The sequence below is a fragment of the Hemicordylus capensis genome, chromosome 2 (genome assembly GCF_027244095.1).
Source record: "Hemicordylus capensis ecotype Gifberg chromosome 2, rHemCap1.1.pri, whole genome shotgun sequence".
Classification (NCBI taxonomy): Eukaryota; Metazoa; Chordata; class Lepidosauria; order Squamata; family Cordylidae; genus Hemicordylus; species Hemicordylus capensis.
Genome location: NC_069658.1, coordinates 19964632 through 19983795, shown reverse-complemented (window position 1 = coordinate 19983795; position 19164 = coordinate 19964632). Strand labels below are relative to the sequence as shown.

Sequence of the window (19164 nt, the reverse complement as noted above, 5' to 3'; positions counted from 1 at the left end):
TAAGACCCTGGAGAGCTGCTGCTAGCCAGCCAGAATAGTGTGTGTGTATATTCTCTATAATAAAAGCCTTGGTGTCTGTCCGTGGACGAACACCAAGGCGTGTGTTCGTGCCTCCCTGGCCTGTACTGGGCATGCACGAAGCACATGCCCAGAACAGTGCAAGGGAGACACGACTGGCGGCCAGAAGCGGCCGCCCCGAAAAGGCCGGGTGTGCGGCGGGGGGAACTGGCCGAGGCGGCAGCAGAGCCGCCACCTCGGCCAAAAACGACGGAGCGGAGGTTGGCAGCGGCACGAAGGCTGACGGCACAGAGCCGACCGCGAATGGCCCGGCCGGGCCGCGGAGGCTGACAGCGGCGCCCCCCAGAGTCCACCCGGCCGCTGATTGAGGGGGGAAGAGGCGGCGGGGGAAGCTGGCCAAGGCGGCGGCGGGCGGGAGGGAGAACTTGGGGCCTGAAGCCGGGCGGGGGGGAGAAGCGGTGGGGGAAGCCGGCCGAGGCCTGGTGGCGCCGGAACCGGGCGAGAGGGCGAATATGGGCCCCTTCCCTTCCTAGCGCCCGTTAATCAACGGGCTAAAATTTACTTGTGTATATATATATAGAGAGAGAGAGAGATCACCTTTCTTTTGGAAGACTCAAGGTGGTTTACATAGCAAAATTTAAAACAATACAAAAATATAATTAAAAGTTCAGCTGGATAAATAATGAAAGCAAAGAGGGAAAAAACCAAAGCAAACATCAATAAAGCTGCAAGAATGGCAGCTGGAAAATAAGGTTTTTTGCTTGCCTCTGAAATGCCCCAGAGAGGGAGCCAGTTCTACAGGGTGGGGACAGCCACCAGAAAGGTTCTTTCTCTCATGGACACCAAGTGCACTTCCTGAATCAGGAGCCATGTGCAGGAGGGCTTTGAAATGTTCTCACATAGTCACTATTGGGCTAGATCTTCCAGTGGTCTGACCTGGTATAAGAGAGCTTCATATGTTCGTAAGTAAGCTGTCATATGAGACTAGCAGTTGGGTCATAGGACTCATTCCATGCATCTGTGTATGCGCGTGTTAGTGTGATGGGCTACCAGTTCTAATCCTTTACCTTGAGCAACATTTTGTAATAGATAGAATGAGTGCTCAGGACTTGTGTTGTGATGTTGGATGAAGAAACCTAACTCTGAAAATGCTCTCTGTATGTTGGATTCTGGTGCCATTCCAGTGCAATTTATCTTAAGAGTAGTTTGGATCTAGTATTTCCCCACTGTGTTCGGAATAAGAAAACAGCACTAAAACTTCAGCACCTAGGATCTTGTCATCTGTGTTTAGTGCAGGGTTGGGTTACCATGGGCTAAATAGGCCTTCGCTAACTCTATTCTGGACCTTTTGCAGTTCCCACAGTGTTCCTGCTAATTTGATTCCCAGAATATTTTGATCCAGGTGCTAGACCTGGACTTTAGGTGGAGAGGTTCAAATCCTTGCTCAGCCATGAAGCTCAATGGGTGACCTTGGGCCTTTCCATGTCTCTCTCAGCCTATGTGAAAGGATATTTGTAAAACATGATGTTCGCCATGTACCACTGCCCTGAGATATTTGGAAGGAAGAGAGAGATACAATTGCCATAACTATTGAAATAGCAGTTAGGAAGATAGGAAGCTGCCATATAGTGAGTCAGACTATTGGTCCATCTAGCTCAGTATTGTCTACACAGACTGGCAGTGGCTTCTCCAAGGTTGCAGGCAGGAATCTCTCTCAGCCCTATCTTGGAGATGCCAGGGAGGGAACTTGGAACCCAGATGCTCTTCCCAGAGTGGCTCCATCCCCTAAGGGGAATCTCTTACAGTGCTCACACACCAAGTCTGTTCAACCAGGGTGTATCCTGCTTAGCTAAGGGGAAAAGTCATGCTTGCTACCACAAGACCAGCTCTCCTCTCCCCAGTTGCATGTGGGTCTTCAAAGAGACATGGACAGAAATGAGTTTTAAAAAGCAGGATTCTCAAGTTGGGTTTCCCAGATGTGGTTGGACTACAGCTCCCATAATCCCCAGCCTTAATGACCTTCGGTCAAATGTTGGCCAAAGGCCATTGTACCTAGGAAGATGGGAATTACAGTCCAACCACATATGTGGACCCAAAGATGAGGACCCTTGCCTGAACGGAAGTAAGAATTAAGCAGAAATGCGTGGTAGCTCTTCTTTCTTCCCATACTGATAGCAGTTTACATCTTGCAGGTGCTGATGTGGAGAATGTGGATGGGAGGGGTGTTCTCTTCAGGGTTCCGTTTGCTAATTTAATATATTAAATTAAAGCATTTATTATATTCCGAGAAGCAGCCTGTAACAATTGCTGAAGCATCCAGCTTTTTAAACTTGTTCATCTATCATCTATCTAATTTCACCCTGAACTATCAGAATATATTGTAAACGTCACCAAGTAGACATTCTTCAGTTGAAAAGATCAGTTTCTATGCAATCCCTCAAATAAAATTGAGAGCTCCCTTTGGGCTGTGACCAAGCAAACTGTGGTTGCTAGTGTTTTTGCCAGTAACCTTGGCATCGCTTCCTTATTTTGAAAATAGCAAAATGTTGCTGCACAACACTAACTATTGACTTCTGAATGCCAGGGAACAGCTGCAACCAATAATATATCAGCCACCCCCACGTTTCTGTTCTTCCGGAACAAAGTGCGGATTGACCAGTATCAAGGCGCTGATGCTGTGGGATTAGAAGAGAAAATCAAACAACACCTAGAGAACGATCCTGGGAATAATGAAGATGCTGATATTCCTAAAGGCTACGTATGCATATTTTATTTGAAAGTGATTTCAGTGTTTGTAGTTGCGCAGTAGTATAAAGTTGTATTCCAGGTATGCACAAATGGAAGCTTCTTCCCAGGTTTCAATTTTCTTGAGTCTCCTCTTCCCACTGCCCTTTCTCTTGCCCCTAAAAAGTAGGGACCGCTGTTGTTCACCTTGGATTGAGTTAAGAAGAAATGCTTGGCGATCCCAAAGTATGACTAAATACTTGGCATTTATATAGTGTGAATAGCACCTAACATAGGTTGTCACCATAATTCCGTCAATGGGTAGCGTAACTGCAGCTCTCACTTAACAAAGAAAATGAGGAGGATTTGCGACCTGCTGTACCCACGACCACGATAAACATTGATATACCATTTTTCAATAAAAGTTCCCAAAGCAGTTTACATAGTTATATAATAAATAAATAAAATGGCTCCCTGTCCCCAAAAGGGCTCACAATCTAAAAATGAAACATAAGATAGACACCAGCAACAGCCGCTGGAGGGCTGCTGTGCTGGGGACGAATAGGGCCAGTTGTTCTCCCCCTGCTAAAGAAAGAGAATCACCACTTCTAAAAGGTGCCTCTTTGCTCCGTTAAGCACTTACCCATGTCCTCAAGGAAAATAATCTGACTCTCCTAATGGTTAATGCAAGTTGATGGGGCAAGTCATAAGGACATAGGAAGCCGCCTTATACCGAGTCAGACCATTGCGCCATCTAGTTTAGTATTGTGTATACTGACTGGCAGCGGTTCTCCAGAATTTCCAGTAGGAGGCTTTCATAGCCCTTCCTGGAGAGGCCAGGGATTGACCCTTGGATCTTCTGCAACAAGTCAGATGGTCTGCCACTTAGTTATGGCCCCATTCTCTTCACCAGCACTTTGATTATACTGAGTTGGTAGTAGTAAGTCTGAACTCTGCCATCTGCTCCATTGGGAGAGGTGAGGAGAATCGTTGTCATATAAGTCTTGTACAAAACTTTGAGAACCATGATCACAGAGTGTAGCCATCTTCAGTGGCCTGGAAACTTGTTCAGTAATCTCTAATGTTCACTGATTGCTTGTTTGCCAAGTTATTCCTCGTTGACATGAAAGCCTCAATATTTTAATAGTAAAGCATACACTGAGCCTGAACACAGTTGCCCAGAACATAACTTTCATCTAATTTTCCTAAAAATGCCCAATTCAAATGTATTTCTTGCCATCGAATTTCATTGTGGCCCATTAGACATACAAAGCTGCCAATCTCTTAGTGCCAGGGCAGATGTTACACTGATGGGAGAAGCAAACGGATGGGGAATCGTCACAGAACAGGAGTGGAAGGAGCATGTGAGTTCATATGCCACTTAATCTCTTACTCCTTGTTAGGGCATTACCCCTAAAACTAGCTCTGTGTAAGGAGTGGGGGGAGGCAGAATTTCTAAGCACTTGTTTGTCAAACATGATCTTCAAGGTTTAGTCTTCAATTGAAAAAAATGTTGCTCTTGGGAAAACATTTTTTAAAGCCCTGTTTTCCTTGTCCCAGTCTTTCCTCGGGGCTCCTGAATGTTGCAAATCAGAAACTTGTCTGACAGCTGGAGTAACAAACACATGTAAATGAGAACCTTAATGAGACAAAACACTCACCTGGAGCTGTCATCTTCATGACAGTTTCTGAGCAATACTTGAGATCACGTTCCTGCTTAAAAGGGGTCAGTGTTTGTTTCCTGCCCAAAATATTAACACAGCCTCTGTCAGAGTACAGTATTTAATATTCCAGCGTAGTGCCAGAGCCACTAATAGTTGAGTAACCCAATAGGCACGAGCTCTGCCGCTACTGTGTCATGAAGGTTTGTGTTCAATATTGGGGAATCCGGTCGATTAGACTTTGCTGGGAAAGGTATTTACTGAAACCTAGAATTATGTTTAATGCAAAAACGCATCTCTTTTGAGATGTTAAGTATTTTATATTCAGAGCTAAATAGACACAAACCTTATCGTGCAAATACAACCCAATTTACTTTTCCAGCTGAACCTTTCTTATGTAAATAACCCTTATGAATATAGGCCACTTCAATTTGCACCAGTTCACATTTACAAATGTTGCCTGTACCACTGTGTTCGTTGGGACTAGTGTGAATGTAAATAGTTATGCTAATAGTTACACACCATGTGCAGTGTGCCATTTCGGCTTCCAAAGAGGCAGCTAGTGCCACCTTCTTTTAATGTGACTTTTGCTTCTAAAGCTTAAAACTGCTTTGAATAACACAAATGGAGAACTACAGATCAGACACAACACAAAAGGAGATGGGCCTTCTGTGCATGATGTAGAGAAAGTGGATAGAGAGAAATTTCTCTCTCACATAACACTAGAACCAGGGGTCATCCCATGAAATTGGTTGCCAAGAAATTTAAGTCCAGCAAACAGAAGTATGTTTTCACACAACGCATAATCAACTTGTGGTATTAGTTGCCTACTAAGCAACTAAACTTGTTGCTTAGTAGGAAACACCAACAAGATGTGGTGTTGCCTACTAGTTTGAATGGTTTTAAGTGGGCTTTGGATAACTTCATGGAGGAGAAATCTATCAACGGCTACTAGTCGGAGGGCTATCGGCCACGTCCAGCCTTAGAGGCAGGATGCTTCTGAGTACCATTTGCAGGGGAGTAACAGCAGGAGAGAGGGCATGCCCTCAACTCCTGCCTGTAGGCTTCCAGCAGCATCTGGTGGGCCACTGTGAGAAACAGGATGCTGGACTTGATGGGCCTTGGGCCTGATCCAGCAGAGCTGTTCTTATGTTCTTATGGGCCAGCAAAGGAAGCGGGGTGGGGCTGGGGGAGAATGGCAACTCTTAGTTTCTCAGATTCTCGTTTGAGAAAACAAATGCAAAGGAGAAGTTATTTTATTTCAGGCAGTAGGGAGAAGCCACTAGAGAATCCTTATACTCTGAGGAATTGGGAAGTTAATCCTAGTCACCATAACTACTCCAATATACTGTGTGGCACTTGGATTTTGATCTTGGAAATCAATCCAGCTTCTGCAGTCCCTGCTCTCTTCCCTTCTGTACCATGATCGTATATTTTGGGGCATGGTCTTAAAGATAGAGAGTTCTAAAGGGAACTCAGTCTTGATACATTATATAAATTGAATAGATTCAGTTAATTGTGAAAGAGTGTGGATTTATTTTATTTTATTTTAAAGAGGAGGGTTGCTCAATCTTGATTGAAAAACTGAGTCTCACCACTATGGTTTGTATCATTGTCCCCCTGTAATAGTGTCTTGCCTACATACACCGGTCAGCTAGGTAATTGGTGCCATTGTATCTTTTTCCAGATGGATTTGATGCCATTTGTTAATAAAGCTGGCTGTGAATGCCTTAACGAAAGTGATGAAAACGGGTTTGACAACTGTTTACGTAAAGACTCTTCCTACCTGGAATCGGACTGTGATGAACAGGTATTTTGACTTCCAGGAAATAAAATTTGTACTTTTAAGGGATAGTGATAGCGCATATACAAGAATAATGCTCCTGTTGTATAAGATACCTGTCCTAGGATATACTCTGGGGTTTACATTAACAACCCAGGAAAGAAAGGACCAACCAAATTCAAAACATGTTTCTGAAATAAAGCTATAATATTGATATACTTGAAATCCCTCTCATAGCTGTTTCTTTCTCCTCCACAGCTGCTTATTACAGTAGCATTTAATCAGCCTGTCAAGCTTTATTCAATGAAATTTCAAGGGCCTGAAAACGGTGAGTAAAAAGACTTGCTTCTTTGGAGACAAGCTGAGTATATATGCAAGCCACTGATACACCTTTTGGTCCTCTAATAGTGGTGCGTATGGCACACAAGCTGCAAGTTTGTTACCTGTAGTTCTTCTGTGTTCTGAAGGTTGGATATGGCCATTGAGCACCATGTTGTCATTGCAATTTGTATCACATTGCAGGGCAGAGCATACGCAAAGTGACTGAAAGTGTGGTGTACACCCTGCAGAACAAACTACCACTGTTAACTTGAGACCGCTGGCATATGTCCCAAGAACATCCCCTTACAAAAATGTGCATGTTGTGTACCCCCCACACACACACACTCTTTAGGGTCTTTAGCCACATAGATACCTTCCAGCGTTCATAACTACAGTTCAGCATTCTGAAGACTGTGGGTAATGATTAGTATAGGTGGTACCAAAAAAAGGCAGCATTATTCACTAGCTGTTGTGCATACTTAAAAATAAAGACAGACACTCTGTCAAAAAGCTTATAATCTTAAGAGACTAGACCTGCAAGGTAAGGACAGTATGGAGCGAAAGACCAGACTGTAAGCGATTCATTTTACAGTCTGTGCCCAAACATAAGAGGCTGAATGGGCATTCAAATACAGTTGTAGAATGAGCCACCTCAGTTGAGTGTTGCACTTTTAAAAATATAGGATATCTTACCTTGGGCCTGGGGATTGAGTGAGTATTGACTGATATTGTCTGTCTGAATTTTTGTGAGTTTGTCGTGTTGAGGAATACAGGAGAACTTTTCAAATATCCCAAACTGAGTGCTAATGCCTGTGTTTAAAAAAACAAAAACCTCACACATTTTTAGAAGGATTGATAATATTTTAATGCAGGTCAAGGTCCAAAGTACATTAAAATGTTTATCAACCTCCCACGATCTATGGATTTTGAAGAGGCAGAAAGAAGTGAACCCACTCAGGCCCTGGAACTATCGCCGGACGATATTAAAGAAGACAGTATTATCCAGCTTCGCTATGTAAAGTTTCAGAATGTTAACAGTGTAACTGTGAGTACCAAGCCTTTAAGTCTGACTTTCCAGCTAATGTAGCCATGTAACGTTTCAAAAGGCTGCCTCCGAAGTGTGGTAGATCGTGCTCACAATTTGCCAGTGACTTGTAGGGGTGTGCACGGAACCAGTTCCGTGCACACCCGGGAGGCATGGGGGGGTCGCTTTAAGGCGCGGGGAGGGTGCCCTTACCTCCCCCACTGCGCTTGCCCCTCTGGCGTGAGGCAGCTGCACACTCACTTGCTGCCCTGGTCAGTGTGCGCCCGCCACTTCTGGTTTTACACTGACTGGAGCAGCAAGAGGGTATACAGCCTTCCCATGCCAGGGGTTTTTGAAGCCGTGTCGGAGGGGGAAGCTCAGTGGGGGAGGTAAGGGAATCCTCCCTGCGCCTTAAAGTGATCCCCCCATGTTTGAACAGGTTCCAGCACGGGGTTTCCGAACCAGTTCAGCGTTCTAGTGATCGAACACCAAACCAGTTTGTGCCCATCTCTAGTGACTTGTGCCTCTGTCAGCAGTTTTGAAATTGGTGGGGCCCAATTTTATTCTTCTGATGCTGCATCTGAATGTGATCTTTGTGTTTTCCTGTTTCTGTTAGATGTAGCTCTGGTAGGACTAGGAGCCTGGAGAGTTAGGCTTGCTATCAGACCTAGCTCCTGTCACTTTTGAGGGAGAGGGAGTTGTAAAGGGTTTATCTTTTACACAGCCCTCTTGACATGGTAGTCCATTTGATATAACTCTTCTGCCACCAGATAGCCTAAATATGAAATTATTCTTCCTGTGGTAGGTGGTAATAGGGCTTTGATGTGGTTTCGAGCACTGAGGAATTACAGTATTACAATAAATGTTTATTTAGTACAACACAGTTTGTCCAGTCAGTTCTTATGGAAATCAGGAATAGAATAACGAACTAAAGAAGTTGAAGAGACTGGCTTTATGGTGGATCTTGGTTCTTTTCCCTGTCCAAACTACAGACCCGGTTCCTTTCCTCTTTCCCCTGGATCCACCATAATACAAAATAGAGGCCTCCCCCCTGCCCCCCCCCCAGCTTCTTCTCCTTCTGAAGCTGTCAGTTACTGGCAGAGGTTAACTGAAGAACGCCACAGATTCCAGTTGATGCAAATGCTGCTTGGGCATGGGGTTCTGGACTAGACATGCAATTCCCAGAACAAATCTTGATTGGAGCCATTCCTACTGCTCAGCCTTGCTCAGTACTCAGCTCTGAGGTGTTTGCCCTTCCACTCCCCTTCCTGAGGTACTTTTTCCTCCTCAGTACTCCCAGTTTCCACTTCCCTCTGCTCCTTTTCCACGCATTACCTCAGACTCCCCTGAGGTCCAGTTAACCCCCCTGCTTGAAATCGCCAGAAAGCCAATCACAGTCCAGTTGTCTCTCTTCAAACTGATTGGCTAGTGCCTTCCCCTTGGAACTCTTCCTATTCTTTCTGGAAGCCACACATTTTCAGCAGCTACTGTCTGCATATAGACAGAACTGGAACCAGCCAGCTAAAGAAACAATCCCTTCCCTAACAGTGTATCTGCTCCAGTTCACCCAAAGAACAGATCTACCAGCACTATCATATGAAAGAGTCACAGGAGAATTTGCCTGAGGGGGATAAAATAAAAATGGGGCTGGACAGACCAAGGTAGCGTATTGCATGGAACAACACAGTCCATTTGTTGCTCAGGCTTGTAAGGAAGCTTAGCTTGGAAGCTTTTAAAGAAGTGAGAGCGCTGCCTGATTTCTCGGAGAGCCTTCCCTTGTAAGCCAGACACGGTGGTGTGAACTTGTCATCCTTGCTCCTCAGGAGACTGAGGCTGGCGGATCACTTGAGCTCAGGAGTTCCCTGAGCTGCAGTGGGCTATGCCGACTGGGTGTCCACACTAAGTTCAGCATCAGTTTGGTGATCCCTGGGTAGCCAGGTTGCCTTCCCTTGTGGTTTGTTAGCCACTAATTCAGGGGCCCACAAATAGAGGCTTGGCTTAATAGCCTGCCTTGTGTGTGCACCCGCCACCATCCTTCTCTCCCAGCAATTCCTCTGGCGTGCTCAGAGGGTAGGTAGAGAGGTGGGCATTTTTCTCATTCGCCCCAAAGTTTGGAGGAGGCATGAAACAGCAGTCGTCTTACACAGCTTTTTACCTTATCCAAACCTCAGTACAAATGGGAACTTGTGGAAGAGAATGCTTTCTGCTGGGTGTCTTCCTTGCTGGAAGGAAAAGGACACTTTCACCTAGTGGGCTGGCAAGTAAACTTGGGCTGTAGTTTCCTTGTGAGACCACAGCTTAGTGGCGACTTACAGGCTGAATTCCCAACTGGCCCCCCTCAAGTCCCAGACTGAAGACCCCTGTGGGCTTGTCCCACTACTGCTTCTCTTTTCCATCAGCAAACTTGAATCAGTGTTGTAAGCTAGATCACTCTGTACTGGTTGGCTTACCTCACTGTTATCTTCCCCTGAACTTCAGAGAAACTAGCCATTTCATGGGCTATTTTTTATTTTATTTTTTTTAAAAAAAATATTTAATAAGACAATACATGAGCATGCATAGTAAAACTGATACATAATGACATCCATTAACCATCCTTCTAGATATGTAAATCATTAGATGGAGGAAAATAACTAAAATTATCTTGATTTGTGAACAGAATAAAATCTGACCATATCGTGAAAAAATCATTAGAATTAGCTTGACCCGCTCAAAGACGAATAATATGGGTCAATTTTTCAGATATGGCAATATTCCACATAGACTGATACCAAGATGTCAAAGACATGGTTTTATGTTTCCAGTATTGTGTTTCATGGGCTATTGCCTCTCCACATTGTGTATCTCAATGCTAATATTCTATATTTCAGTTATTTGTCCAGTCCAATCAAGGGGATGAGGAAACAACAAGAATTGCATATTTCACATTTATCGGAACACCGGTCCAGGCGACAAACATGAATGACTTTAAGCGGGTATGTCCACATCTGACTGTCTCAAATCGAAGAATGTATGGCAACTTTTCAGAAAGTGCAAGTGGCAGTATTCTCTGCAAGGCTCCTCTTAACTGTAATATCTTGTGCATCCTAAGTCTTAAAACGTCTTCAGATTTGCAACAATCGGCAGTGCCTTTTGGCTTCTTAAAAGAAGAGCTGGATTTGTCTTGGATGTGTCCTTCTATGTCTGGTTTTTTATAGAGTGTTGAATGCAGAGTTGTTTTTAGAAAGCTTGTAAGGACTAATGACCTCTTAAGCCAGAGTTTTCCAGACTTGGTTGCTTTATCTCCAAGAGGGCCCAATGGGTTTAGGGGAAATGGCAGCTATTCAGCTCACCTATGGCATGGTAGATAGCCATGTATATCTCCTCCTCAGAAATTCAGAATAAATAGGAGAATGAGTGTTCTGTCTAAAACATGTCCTCCCAACTTGCATAATATTTTTCTGCTTCCAAGATCTGTGGGGTTGGGTTTTTTTGTTGGGGTTTGGGGGGGGGTTATTGGGGGGGGGTGTCCCCCACTAATAATGGCAAACTCTAGTGTAGGAAGCCAGTAAGACAAGTGGAAAAAGCAGTAGTTCTCTCAGCATTGAAGTAAATTATTTGATCTCTGCAAGTCCTCCTTAGCCCTCTTCTAGTTTTTCAGCTTTCCCCACAGATTTTTCAAGTTTTCTCTGCAACTGAAAGGGCTGGAAATCTGTTTCTCTTTTAAACAGAACCTGACAGTCTCAAGAAGCAAAGCTGTGCTAGATACCAAATTCTTAGGTGGTGCTCTGAAGCTGCAGCTGTGATAAATAACACTGCTCTGGCAGCAAGCCTTCCTCTTAGGTGATGGAGTAGTTGTTGTTAGGCCAAGGAAGCTGGTTACCACCTGGCTTGGTTTCACGAGCACCCTATAGAGTAGACTTTAGATGGTGCTTATACCTCTAAAAGGAAAGTAGCGAGTGGAAGTAAGTATAAACCCTTTTGGAATCCCTGACTTAAGAAGTACATTTAATGATTGCAATATGCATGGTGTGTTTGGGGATAAGGAGTCTATATTACACAGAAAACTTGATCATTTGTCTTGTGTGATCAAGGTTGACTTTGGCTTTTGTTTGTTGTGGGTTATAGCCAGCCCATTGGTAGTCCACTTTTGTCCAGTAAAGAATTCTTTTGACAGTTTTCATGGTGATGTTTCCCTTTCAGAAACATTGATCTGGATTTGGTTAAGGGCACCGTAGAGTAAAGCACAGTCATAGATGTTGGGGGAGCTGGATAACTAGCAAGTGGATCAAATGAGAATTGGACTCCTGTACTTTGCATAAATGTATAGAAAGGAGAATTTCATCATGCAGGCAATAGAATCCTCACCTACTGAAATTCCCTGTTCAGTTCACGTACCAAGATGAAACAGAGACAAGACAATAGACTTTAATTACCTAGGGGATTATTATTTTTTTGCTACAGCTTTGGATTATCCGTTGTTATATAAAGAATATATAACAAGTTAGTTTATAGATTGTCATGAAGTTTTAAAGGTTTGCTTACAATGGCTTACCAGTTATCAGGAGACATACCCTAAATTCAGTGTTTTTGTTTTGTGAGAAGGTACGTTCACAACTAGCCAGGTTTGGGCCCAGATTGGGAAAGGGTGGGGGGGAAACTGTAAGGAAAAAGATGTCTCATACTCAATATGGAGGCCAACCCTCTCTGTGGAAAATCCATTTCCTAGAGTGCCTTGTCTTGGCAGATAGCAGAAACAGTAGAGGTAGCTTACACTGAGTGATCCTGTTGTGACCTAGGCCTTGCCTCAGTAGTGGTGGCAGTGCCAACTGTGCGTCTGAGCTTGTAGGGCTAATGCCATCACAAAGCAAATTAGAACTAGAAGAACACTCTTCTAGAGTCTCTGTTGCTTAGGAGAAAGAGGCTCAAGAGCTCTCTGGATTTGAGGTGCATAATAAGTGGCAGGAATATACTTTTGGGAATGGAAGCTAGATGGGATGCTCCTGAATCCAGATTGATTCCTTTGGTTGCCAGTTGCACACCCTTACGTAGAGCTACATAACATGAAATAGGTCTGTACCTATTGAAAAAGTCCACATTACCTCAAAAGTTTCCAGAACAGAGTAGCTTGGCTAGATGGCATTCATGTAAAGAAATATCAGCGCCATGTCATTCAGTATTAAACTTTAATGTGGAAGAGCTTGGAAGACACAATCTGATTTATCACTGTACTATTTTAACACCTTGTTCCTGTACAGACCTTGAAATGGATTCAGAATACTTGCTGGAATACAGTCAAGCTTTCACAACCCTTTTCTCCTTTCTTTTTCTGGTGGACTCTTACTTCTCAAAACTTCTGCGTTCTCTGAATAATTTCCATTGCTAATCTCTACTGTGATCCTAACTGCTCCCCTTCCTGCCATTAATTAGAATGCAAACTAAAATCCAAGCTACACAAAAACCATCAACAATCTGCTCCCTAAAATATAGTGCCTGAAGAAATAGTTGAGTTGTGTTTGCTGCTGTTAGGTTTAGCTGAGCAGATCTCAGAGTAAGCTTCCCAGTAGCCCTTGTTTTGCTGGGAATACTGATTGTAACATGTACAGCCCACCAGCTGAACGCAGCCCAAGAACAGCTCTGCTAGATCAGGCACAAGGCCCATCTAGTCCAGCATCCTGTTTCACACAGTGACCCACCAGATGCCTCTGGGGAGCCCACAGGCAAGAGGTATGCGCATGCCCTCTCTCCTGCTGTTGCTCCCCTGCATCTGGTATTGAGAGGCATCATGCCTCTGAGGGATGGAGGTGACCCTCAGCCACCAGACTAGTAGCCATTGATAGACCGGTCCACTTTGAATCTGTCTAAGCCCCTTTTAAAGCCATCCAAGCTGGTGGCCATCACCACATCCCATGGCAAAGAATTCCATAGATTATGCACTGTGTGAAAAAGTACTTCCGCTTGTCGGTCCTAAACTTCCCAACCTTCAGTGCCCTCTCCACTCCATACATAATTTTATACACTTCAATCATGTCTCCCCTTAGTTGCATCTTTTCCGAGGTAAAGAGCCCCAGATGCTGTAGCCTAGCCTCATAAGGAAGGTGCTCCAGGCCCCTGATCATTATGGTTGTCCTCTTCTGCACATTTTCTAGTTCTGCAATATCCTTGTAGCAGAATATATGTATATCATAGATTGTGGCCTGTCAGAGACCCAGCGAACGTCCTGTTCTTTCTTCCCGCCTTGGACTGGAAAAATAAAGTTGCCTTGCCAAGCCCCGGTAGGCTCAGTCACTGTCTTGTGACGGGTCGCCTGCTGTGTAGGCCTGGTCTAAAATACTCCCACTTGATTGCCACTCCTTTTTGCAGAATGGAGGGAGTCCACATCCTTGGAAGCTTTTTACAAATTTAGTTCTCGCATGCACATTTGTTAAGTAATTGTTACAATCTCTAGTACTTGTTTAGGACCAAGACGGCATATTACGTTCTATCTGGAATTTAGTCCTGTGTGTGAGTTTAACTTAAGAAACAGCTGATGATGAGAGAGGAAATATGGTTGCAGTATGACAACAAAATTCTGCCTCCCCCATTAAAGCTGCTAATATCTTGCGATGGAAGTTCCCACTGGCACCAATAGGAGCCTGCCACCACCTCCCCCCCAAAAAATCAGTAGAAGCCTTAGTGGCGGGGTTGAGGGGGCTGATTTTAGTCAGGACTAGAGTGCAAGAGGAGAGGGTTTTATGTTCCTATTCCACATGTGATCATCCTGATCCTCCCCTGCACCAGCTGTTTAAGTTTTAAAAGCATGTGTACGCAGCTAAGCTGTGCGTTTAGTTTGGCCCTGGGAAAATTAGCAGAAAAGATTTAAAAGAGGGCTTTTCTAGAATAAGTTGCCAGGAAGACTGTCAAATACAAGTAGCGGCTTGACACTTGGCTTACATCTCTTTGTATTGCTACCGTAGCATTAACTGAAAATTGGGTCTGCTTTGCTTGCTGCATGTTTTGCTCTGAGCTTGAAGGCTTAAATGGAGTGAGGTGTAAGGGAAGGCAGAAAGAGTCCTCTTTCCCCTTACGTCACAGCAAGATGTGGCACAGCCTGCTTGTTTGTTTGGCATTCTTTGTGAATTGATATCTTGGGCTCGGATTGGCCTGTGTAGGGCGCAAAGGTAGAGCTCGTGGGGGTGGAGGATAACCAGGGCACAAGTGCGTATCGAAATGCAGCCCGCTCTTCTGTGGCATGATGCTTCCATTTCTTCCTGTTCATTCTTTTTCTTTGCTTCATTGTAACACTCTTGTTTTATTATTTTTCAGCACTTTCCTGGCCCAAAGAAATAAAAATGCAGAAGATACATATATATATATATATATATTTTTAATGACCTTTCCTTTTGCCACCCCTTTGCCCTGCTCCCTCTGCTCACTCAGCACCTGCCTTGTCCTTTCCACTATTCCACTGCTTCTGATACCATCGCTTTCTACTCTGCACCTTCTGGGACAGCTTTCCTGGGCCACCTTCTTTTCTCGTGGACTCTTTTTTTTCTTTTCTTAATATACCATTTTAAAATCTTCTTTTTATACTGTTTTGCTGCTCAGCAGTCTCATTCTGCTATTCAAAGCTGCTGCTCATTCTAAGTCTTCTAATTTTCTTTCCGTGGTATATTTTCACCTGTGCATCTTGTATTTTCTCCTTTTGTCCTAACTGTGAATCCTGGATTTGGAAGGGGACTGCCGCACCCCTCAACTACAAATCCACAGCCTGGGTGACTTATAGAGTTCCAGGTGCTCACATTTCCCTAACCCTCTTCAAAGCAGGGACTTTTTTTTCAGTGTTTCAAGGCTGAACAGCCCTTAATAGCTTTTCGTAAGAGTTCACTCCTGCATGTGTGGCTGCCTTGCACTGAGTCAAGCCATTGATTCTCCTAGCTCAGTACTGTCTACTTTGATTGGCACCAGCTCTCTGAGAGATCAGGCAGAGAGGAGACGGGCATTGGACCCTGAGCATGTAAAGTGTATGCTTTACATAAGAACAGCCCTGCTGGATCAGGCCCAAGGCCCATCTAGTCCAGTATCCGGTTTCGCACAGTTGGAAGACTACTCTATGTATTTATGTCAAAGGAATGTGGGGCCTCCCCCAGCCCTGACTGACACCACCCCCTCCAGGCAGGGACAAACAAAAAAACACAGGCGTTTGCTAGCACTTGCAAATCACTCTCTCTCTCTCTATCTCTCTCTCTCTCTCTCTCTCTCTCTCTCTCTCTCTCTCTCTCTCTCTCTCTCAGACTTCTCCCTTAAAGAGAAACCAGCCCCTGAAAATCTCCCCTCCTCCTGTTAGTTTGAAGGGGGGAAAGGCTAGATGCTCAGAAAAGCTTGCTCACCTCCCCAAGATGTGTCTGCTCTTGACAGAGTAGTCTTCCAACTGAGCAACACTTGGGGCTATGGAGCTTTACTATGGAGCTGTGTGTCCTTCAAGGATTCATTGCTTCATACCACGGGAGCCATTGCACACTTTTCAGGTAGAAGTGTGTGCTTTCTGATACAATAGTCTGCAATATTGTGTTATCACAGGGTTCTCAAACCAGGGTCCCCTGGATGTTGAACCACAGCTCCTGTCATCCTCGGTCACAATGGCCAGCAACATCAGGGTCCTCGGTTTGAGAATCCCTGCTTTATCATGAGAATGTTATGGGGAAGAGTCGTCCAGATGACACTAACCATCACAAAAATGGTTAAACGAATGAGATCTAATCCATTGTGATTATGTGTAAATCAAAATGAGAGACAATAGTCCTGCTCAGTTGGACTACTGGAAAAAGGATTACTGCCAGATCAACATAGGAAGTCTCCATATACTGAGTCAGACCCTCTGGCTTCTTCTTGATACCGACAAAAGGCCTCCAGGGTGCCAGGCCTACCGGTACCTGGTGATCCCTGGGAATTGAAGCTTGGGGCTTCTGCATGCCTAAGCACCACCTCTGGAACTGAGCTGGTGCCTTCTGCTTGCCTTCAACATTCAGCAGCTTTCTAGCTCTCCAATATTGTCTTCTTAATACTATGAATATTTATATACTGCTTTTCAACAAAAGTCCCCAAAGTGGTTTACAGAGAAACAAATAAATAAAATGGCTCCCTGTCCCCAAAGCGCTCACTCTACAAAATACCGGCAACAGCCACTGGAGGGATACTGTGCTGTGGGTGGATAGGGCCAGTTGCTCTCCCCCTGTGAAATAAAGAGAATCGCCTTTTTTTTTAAAAAAAGTGCCTCTGCTCAGTCAGCAGGGATGAGAGAGAGCGAGCAGGCCCACTTTCTTGCTGAAAGAACCCTACTAAACACAGTGCAGTGGGCATCCCTGGAAAGGCAGTTTCTCTCACCTATTTTCATTCTCCCCCAGGAAACCCTGCCTGTCTTGGGGCATAATGGCACTATACCCCAAAGGAGTGGTTTTAGGCACAGATGGGCAGGGGTATGGCCTGGGTGTCACACTGCCCAAATTGGATGGTCTTCACACCCATGTGCAAATTCCTTTAAGAATGAAGAAAGCCTCATGGTGCCCACCCCAGATAGGAATGAAAATGTCTGGGTGAGTTTCCTCTCTAATGGAAGACAAATTCACCTAGAATTTTATATGAAGTGGGTTCAGTGGCAGCACCAGAAAAAAAATGAGGTTTGGGGTGCAGAAGGGGCAAAGTGCATTTATAGGTGGGTGAGCGGGGATCCACATATTAGATTTCTGAAGCAGAAATGGGAGTTGGGGGGCAGGCTACTTGGGGAAGAGTTTGCCCATCCATGCCCCCCACTGGAGCCACCCTTGAGTGCATTGCTCGTGAGGAAGAAAGTGTTTTTGTAGAAGAATGCAAGTAACTGACTTAAAATGGCATTGCTCTGTTGCTTTCTTTTTTTTAATCTTACCATTGTATGCAGGCAAACCTAACTGCTGACAAAAATGTGAATGCCAAAAAAAAAAATGTTTTAATATTTTCAGGTAATTCACATGGGCCACTTGAGCATTTCCCCTTCTGAATGGTATAGATATTCTGTTTGGGCTTGTTTATGGTTGATTTACCTCTGCTAACATCAGAATTTGTTAAATTTGTGGATGTAACCTTACATAATCCACACTGGAGCACCATGCTTTAAACACAGCCAAAAAATAAATATTTCTCTCACTTGTTTGTCCATTTTAATCTTGCCTTTTTGTAACATGATTAATTTTAACTGGTTTGATTTGTGTGTGTGTGTCCCACTCCATATTGTCGTGTGAGGTTCTGATTCTACATTGGCTTGGACATTCTTGGGAAAGTTCATATTTGCATGCCATTATGTGGCACTGTCCCTGTGTTGCAAGAATAGGCTAGCCTTCATGGAGGGAGGAAGTGGGATCTTTACTTAAACTAAATAATCACATGTTCTTCACTATGAATTGAGATTCCTTAGCATGTGTACAACTAGGAACATAGGAAACTGCCTTACTGAGTCAGACCATTGTCTGTCTAGCACAGTATTGTCTACACTGACTGGCAGCAGCTCCTCCAAGGTTTCAAGCAGGAGTCTTTCCCAGCCCTACCTGGAGATGCTGCCAGGGATTGAACCTGGGACCTTCTGCATGCCAAGCAGATGCTCTACCATTGAGCTCCGACCATAAATCAACAATGGATTTACAATGTTGCATTTCAGAGGTGATCTCAAACTTTACATGGTTAGAAAACTTCAGTTTATTTTGTTTCACAGATGTTGAACAACTGCTTTGTTAATTGCAGAGTACTGACATGGGTTCTGTAAAATTAATATTTTACCGTTGGGTAGATTCCATCCTCCCCTGGACAGAAGGGAAAATTAACTGAGGATTGTTACGCTGTGAATATTCTGAAATTAAGAGCAGTAGAAGAACTGGAATGGAATCGATCTTCTATTCCTCAGCCTGGTCTGTGGGGGGTGGGGGTGGGGAAGTTTGCTCTTACTTGAATGCTAATGTGAAGGCCAACATTTATACTTGGCTTGCACAGAACTCCATAACCTACTAGTTAAAAATGTACTTTTGTCCTAAAAAGGAATTTTGGACAAATCTATTCTTAGGCGACATACCAGATGAATGGTTTGCCTGCTAATTTGCATCCTGCTACTAACCACTTGTATTTTGATGCTAGCCCCATTGATCTTTGTTAAATTCATTTCCAACTAGCAGCGTGCTCCTATCATTGGGTACTCAGTTCCTTTGGCAGGAAACCCTAATAAAAGCAATAGCAATAGGACTTACTCAGAAGTAAGTCCCATGGATGTCGGAGAAGTTTACTGCCAAAAATATATGCTTGGGATTAAAGCTAGTGAAACGGATTCTGTTCCTGTTTGAGCAGCCACAGTCCTGCCTTCCAAGTGCCAGTGAGTCAGGGCACCACATAACTGTATTTTCCATGTCTTATTGGTGGCCCTGCCAGAAGCTACAGTTCTTAGTTTGTGGACTGAGGACTGACAGCTACTGGATGTGTCGTCTCTGTTCATTGTACACGCATCCCTTTCTGCCAGCTTGGATTTGAAGGCGCAGATACTCTAGAATGCTGGAATTGAGTCGGTATTTGCATAGCTGCCTCACCCCGCCATGGATTTTGTAGAATTAGCCATTTCTGCTTCTAGTCTAGTTCAGCTTGACTGTCTAAAACTTGATGGG

At 44.2% G+C, this 19164-nt stretch overlaps 1 protein-coding gene and 1 non-coding gene across 6 annotated transcripts in view; one reads left to right on the top strand and one right to left on the bottom strand.

Moving 5' to 3' along the window:
- The window catches only part of TXNL1 (thioredoxin like 1), a 41387-nt gene that overhangs the window by 20945 nt on the left and 1278 nt on the right, over window positions 1–19164 (top strand). Inside the window, exons 3-9 of one of the 5 annotated variants that reach the window (XM_053296576.1) lie at window positions 2603–2776; window positions 6091–6213; window positions 6445–6514; window positions 7380–7552; window positions 10402–10506; window positions 17485–17525; window positions 17997–18178. In XM_053296576.1, coding sequence (XP_053152551.1) covers window positions 2603–2776; window positions 6091–6213; window positions 6445–6514; window positions 7380–7552; window positions 10402–10506; window positions 17485–17525; window positions 17997–18144 — 834 coding nt within the window. In that variant the 3' untranslated portion in view covers window positions 18145–18178. The other 4 variants (XM_053296580.1, XM_053296577.1, XM_053296579.1 and 1 more) reach the window with 4 other exon arrangements.
- Window positions 18071–18136, bottom strand: TRNAA-GGC (transfer RNA alanine (anticodon GGC)). Its single transcript has one exon. It is a non-coding gene; the product is annotated as a tRNA-Ala (tRNA).